Source organism: Nestor notabilis, unplaced genomic scaffold (genome assembly GCF_000696875.1).
Source record: "Nestor notabilis isolate BGI_N333 unplaced genomic scaffold, ASM69687v1 scaffold28349, whole genome shotgun sequence".
Taxonomy (NCBI): domain Eukaryota; kingdom Metazoa; phylum Chordata; class Aves; order Psittaciformes; family Psittacidae; genus Nestor; species Nestor notabilis.
Genome location: NW_009943657.1, coordinates 1 through 5,754, shown reverse-complemented (window position 1 = coordinate 5,754; position 5,754 = coordinate 1). Strand labels below are relative to the sequence as shown.

The 5,754-nt window shown below is 42.9% G+C and overlaps 1 protein-coding gene across 1 annotated transcript; it reads right to left on the bottom strand.

Annotated features, from left to right (window-relative positions):
- Window positions 1–215: 215 nt before the first annotated feature.
- LOC104411594 (ankyrin repeat and SOCS box protein 2-like) lies at window positions 216–5,387 on the bottom strand (the record flags this gene model as incomplete). Its single annotated transcript, XM_010022048.1, has 3 exons — window positions 216–352; window positions 1,112–1,265; window positions 4,791–5,387. Coding segments are annotated over 3 exons (888 nt in total), but the record flags the coding sequence as incomplete, so codon positions are not given.
- Window positions 5,388–5,754: the final 367 nt, after the last annotated feature.

Genomic DNA, 5,754 nt, shown 5'->3' with positions numbered 1-5,754 from the left:
TTGGAAAACCTAACAATAGTCCTGTGTTTGGCTCCCTGTCTCTTCCATTTTCTTCTCTCATGCTTCAGAAGTGTATTTTTCTTGGATTAGTCATTGGAGGACGCTTGACCAAGCCAGCAGCATTTCCTCCCCACCATGCACAATGTGGGCCCTTGCCATGCTGATGATGCTGGGTGTCATGCCGGGAAGCTGCTGCGTGTCCAGTGTGCCTTGGGTCACTGTGTGTAATTATGCTGTAAGTATCGAATCAGTCTGTCTGGGAGAGGCAAGGTGTCAAGAAGTTTAATGCGGTTTCTTCCAACCAGGCTTCGTACCTTGATGCGGCAAAGATGGGAAAGAGGTCTTGGGGGCTCTGAAAGACAGGCAGGTCAGAAACATGAGCCAAACAGGTTTAAACTTGAGAGGGACATCTTGGCTGAGCCAGGTCAGTGGCAAGAGCAAAATGGGAGAAGGAGGAATGAAAAAAAGAGGGCTTTTTCTGTAACGGAGGGATGATGTAACTTGCATTGATGGCAGCTCATCTATTCTGAGGCACGACATGGGGAAGGAAGTGGGGTTGGAGAATGGCACACGGTATCTCATCTAAGCCTTAGCAATGGGTTTTCTAGGAGGATTTGAACAATTTCCTTCTCAGTACTCAGCCTTTCCACTGAAAATAAACGTGATAAGTACCAAATTTAGCTTGGTGCCAGAAAACTAATTCTGATAATGCGTATGAGAGACTTTAGATCCTGAGGGAAAATTTATTTAGGGGGGCAGAATATTAGTAAAGTCTTTAAAGGCCATTGGCGTCTTCTGGGTTGCTGTGGGGATGGTCATGCTGCCCAGCTGCCCTGTTCTGACTGCACCCCAGATGCAGCCAAATGGCCCTCCTGTGCTGTCAGTGCTCATTCCCAGAGAGTCAGATCCACTGCTGCTGTACATTTAACATCACAGAGTTGGTGACACCCCAACAGTTCCTAGTGCCTCATATGTGGTCCAAAATGTCATCTAGTCTCAGTAGAGGAATCCTGTCAAGTTTAAGGGATGAATACTAATTAGACAGGGTGACTAAGGGTTTGAATCCAAAACCAGGACTATTTGTGTCAGATTTTCTACCGGGTGACCATACCTGCTTTTTCTTTAATGACAGCCCAGTCCTCATAGCTGTCAATATGCTCCTTGAGCCGGGAACAGAGCTGCACGTTACCCACATAATCCAGAAGGACATCGATGATTGGCCCGGCCCAGCGACTAATCTCTGGAGTAGACACCATTTCACAAAACTTCAAGGAAAAATAGATTGACTACTGTTAATGGGACATGAGTGCACTTGTGGAAACTGCAAGATAGCAACAGCACCAATGTCTTTGGTGGTCCCACTATACTACCAGTCAAGAGGGCAATTATCAGTTCCCCTTCATAAAACTCCAACTAAAGCCTCTTTTTTTTTTGCAGCTGAGGTTAGAATTGCCTCTTTACAACCACAGCAGGACACAAATCCCTGCTGAATTCCTAGCTCTGGAACATGGAAAGGATACTGAATTGTTTACGGGGTCCACACGTCCTACTTCTGGAGAAATGGGAAGGCAGAGGAGTTTTGTGCCAAGACAGTGAGGAAGCTGCTGAGAGGTCCGTGCAGCCTAGGGCACTGTCACCCAGCCTGCTAGCTCCCTTTCCCTTCTTGAGAGGGGCTCTGTGGGGCAACTTGTTCAAAGTGAAAGAGGGAAATTTGGCAGAGCACAGCATCTCCTGCTTCTTGTGAACCCACTAGTATCTGCAGCTATTGGGTACCAAGCACCTTACTAGAAACACGTCTGGGGAAACTGCATAGATGAATCCTTGGCATTTTTACTTGCTCATGGGCGAGCTATCCTGGGTCTAATATAGAGGTGTCTTCCTTACTCAATCCTGGATCAGGCAAATTTTCTGTTGCTCCCAGTGTGAGCTGCAGTGTACTCAGAGCTGTTGCATGGAGGGCTGCTTGTAGAGATAAGAACAGACTTAAAGACCTGATTTTAAGCAGTCTCGTTTCAAAAAAGTAGTGACTTCTTTTCCTGCTTTAATCTAAATATGTATATTATACCAGACAGCTTCATCTATCTCTGTTAGAGTGCTCCATGTGATGAAGATATCTGTGGATGTATCTGCATGTGAGCAGCCAGAAAGTTTAACATGAGTTAAATTATTCTGTGTGGATAAGAAAGCAGACACATAGACAAACCCAAATGAATGATGGTGGCTTAAGCACCATCCATCAGTTTAGTCACTGAGACTGTCTGCAAGCACCCTCCAAGCCCACTCTAAACAGGAAAGAAAATGCACCAGCTTAAACCTCTTTCAGTTTAAGCTCCTGTAACTAGATCAAATTTGATTATATATGCATAAACCCTAACTCAAAATGCATTAAACTTTAGTGTGGATACTGTTATTCAGAAATAAAATTATATTAACTCATCTAGGAAAGAATAAAGCTGCAGAAAATTATAAGGCAATTTTATTGAAGGTAAGAACATTCATGGAGGTGTTTACTACCCTTCTGAATTTTTTTTTTCCTCCACTGGGCATTACACCATGTAGGTTTTCCCAGGAAAATTAAATGCAGTAATGTCAGGAGGATCCCAGCAGACAACCCAGTTTCCTACTTGGACCACTTATAGGAAGTTCAGTTTAGTATACTGGGCTGTCATTCTCCAATGCATGTGCCCTTGACATGCAGTTACCCATAGGACATGCAAACTACTACCTCCAAATACTAACTCCACTCTGTCAGAGTTTAAATGAGGACACACATGTAAGACAATAAACCACTGGATCTTCTCTCTTCTTATCTCTGCCAGAGACCTTGCCTGTCTTTTTCTCTCTTTCCTGTTGACAAGCTCACTTTACAAAAACATTTTCCAGAATAAAAATGTTCCAAAACGCTTGCAGGAAAAGAAGCATAGCTAAACAAAGAAAAATAATTCAAACCTGCAACTACAGGCAGTGGGACTGACTCAGGGACAAAGTGACTCAGAGCCTGCAGTCTCGGTAGGCCCCTGAATGCCCTCTCGCGGCAGTAGGATACTTCACTCTCCACTTCCACGTTTTTGACACTGCAATTCTGGAAACGTGGAGTGAGTCAGCAACCATTTTTCTGGGTTCACTTTCTCCAGGACACGTTAATTTACTAGCAACGATAGTGATTTATAGTTACACAGTTTTCAAATCCACTTCCAGTAGCTAATAGTCTTTACTGTACAAAGACTGATCATTCAGATTTATTATCCTTATGTAATCTTATATAAAAAAATTAAAAAAAATGCACATCTTTTGTGTGGAGAAGTCTATAGCTTCCTAAGATCCTCTATACTTCAGAATACAAGCCATATCACAACTATGTCATGAAGCTACAACACACAAGCCTTAGTTTTATTAGCCAAATTCCTAACACTGGGAAGCAAATTTAAAATAATATTGGAGGGAAGGGACTGCTTTTTCCTCATATGCATTTGTCCTTCACCAGTCTCTCTCTAGGCACATATATAATTTTATATAGCTTTTGCTACCTCTGCCTCCTGTAGTCTGACGTTTGGGATGATGACTGTGAGTGACCTAATATTTTGTTAGGCACTAACATTAGTTTTAGGTGAAATCCAGAGGAAATCTTGTGCTTAAATAAGTAAGTACAGAGTTATTTTTGAGTAGGTAGGATACAATAGAGTGCTATAGACAAACCCTCTTTCTTTGTCTTGGAATTCCAGCCTTCCATTCCCTTTACATGCTACCCCATAATGGTTCAAGAACTAGAGTAGTATATTTTATTAATTTTTCTGTGATAAAAATGTGGTATCCAAAGCAATTTTGCTGTGATATACACTCTCAAGGGCCAAATGACACTTTCTTCTGAATCCCTCAAAACTATACTTAAAGTAGGTGAAAGCTAATTTATTTCTTCCCTAGTTCTTTGCGAAATAGAAAGACTGACGTGCTGAGATTTCTTTATCGTATTGCATGTTGAAGGGTAGCAAATTTGTATTGGAAGGTCAGATTTTGTTTGAGATATATTGGAAGAAGTCAACATACAGAGATCAGAAAAAAATCCTTTAGGGTATTGAGAATCCAGTTCCAGCCCAATGGAAGGTAAACCCAGCTGCACTTTGGGAAGGATTGCAAAGATACATGTGTAAAACTTGGATATTTAAAATCTGTAACTGGCTTTGAAATCATGGATCTAAATCTCCTAATCTCTTTTGAAAACTTCGAATATAATGCAGAGTCATATAGCTAATATAACAATTTACACTTTCTCTCCAAGGCTGCCTATCCAGTAGGCTTGGAAATTACAACTATTTACATTCACTAGTTTACCCACATAAAGTGAAACACTACCAATTTTAATTTAGCCAGGAGCTTAAATTCCATATCAGACAAAACAAATCTTAAAGGGCAAATAAACCAAGAAGCAAGTAGACTGCCCATATGCTACCACCCACATGCTACCGCCCATATGACGTTGTCTGTCACTCCTGGCACTTCAGGTCCAGAGGAAAAAAATTATTGTAGATCTGACAGCAAGGCTGTCAAGATGGGTATAATTCACTGCAAATTCAAGCTAGGGCCACAATGGCTGTTGCCTACCATGTGCTGTCATCAAACTTGGATTTGAAATGTTCACAGACTCTTCTTGAGCCTTTTTTCCTGTAAATAAAGTAGGAATAAAGGCATCTTCTCTCACAGGAAAGATGGGAGAAGAAATACATTAAAGTTGTCAAGATACATGAGTAAGAGACACCCTCAGAAGTACTGTAGGTAGACTGTAAAGTGCTTACCTGTACTACAGTTGGCTCCTTGGACAGCTGAGGATCATTAAGTCTGTCCCGTCTGTAATTTAATGCAGGGTGAGGGCCATTTCCATACTGACACTCAAAACAGGAACCTGCATCACAGCCCAGATCCAGGAGATACTTCAGCACAGAAAGGTACTTCATTGAAAACATGATGGTAGCTGGAAACGTAGTGGGGTGGCTTGATATATAGGCATCAATGTTTGCTCCATGGTCAAGGAGCAGTTTCATGGTCTTCAGGCAGCCATGGCGGATGGAGATGAGCAATGGGTTAATGAGGTCTACATTGGGGTTGGCTCCAGCTTGCAGCAGGAGCTCTGTTGCATAGATGTTGTTGTTAAAAACAGCAAAATAGAGGGGGGTGGTGCGTCTGTCCTCGTAAAGGCAGGACCGTTCGTTGGACAGAGCAGTGTTAACATCATAGCCAGCATCGATCAGCTCTTCCAAGATGTCATCGTTGTTGCGTTCAGCTGCTAAGTGCAAGGGGCTGATGCCACTGCGCTTGATGCGGGTGCGACTGGTCACTGGGATCAGCATGGAGACAATCCTGCCGGGTGGAGAGTCAGTGGACAGCAGTGAGCTCTAGGGGATCCAGGGCATCTAAAAACCACACAGCAAATTGCAGCTCTCCATGGGAGAGAGTCTGCTAAATTGGGCACAGGAACAACTCTCCCTCAGAGAAACCAGGGTGTGAACCAAACCTGTCAACAGCACTCTGTGCTCCTACCTTGCCAAAAATGTGAGTTGTGTGACCCCCTCTTTCATGGAGGAACAAGTGTTTTTGAAATTATCAGCCAGTTTCTATGAGGTAATGGCAGCTACAGGAGCAGTTACGATGGAAGAGAATACATGCTGGCACTCACCTATGCTGTTGTAACCTCTCTTAGGTGCCACAGCCCAAATGGCAGGCACCAGGCCAGGATCACAGAATCATAGAATAGTTAGGGTT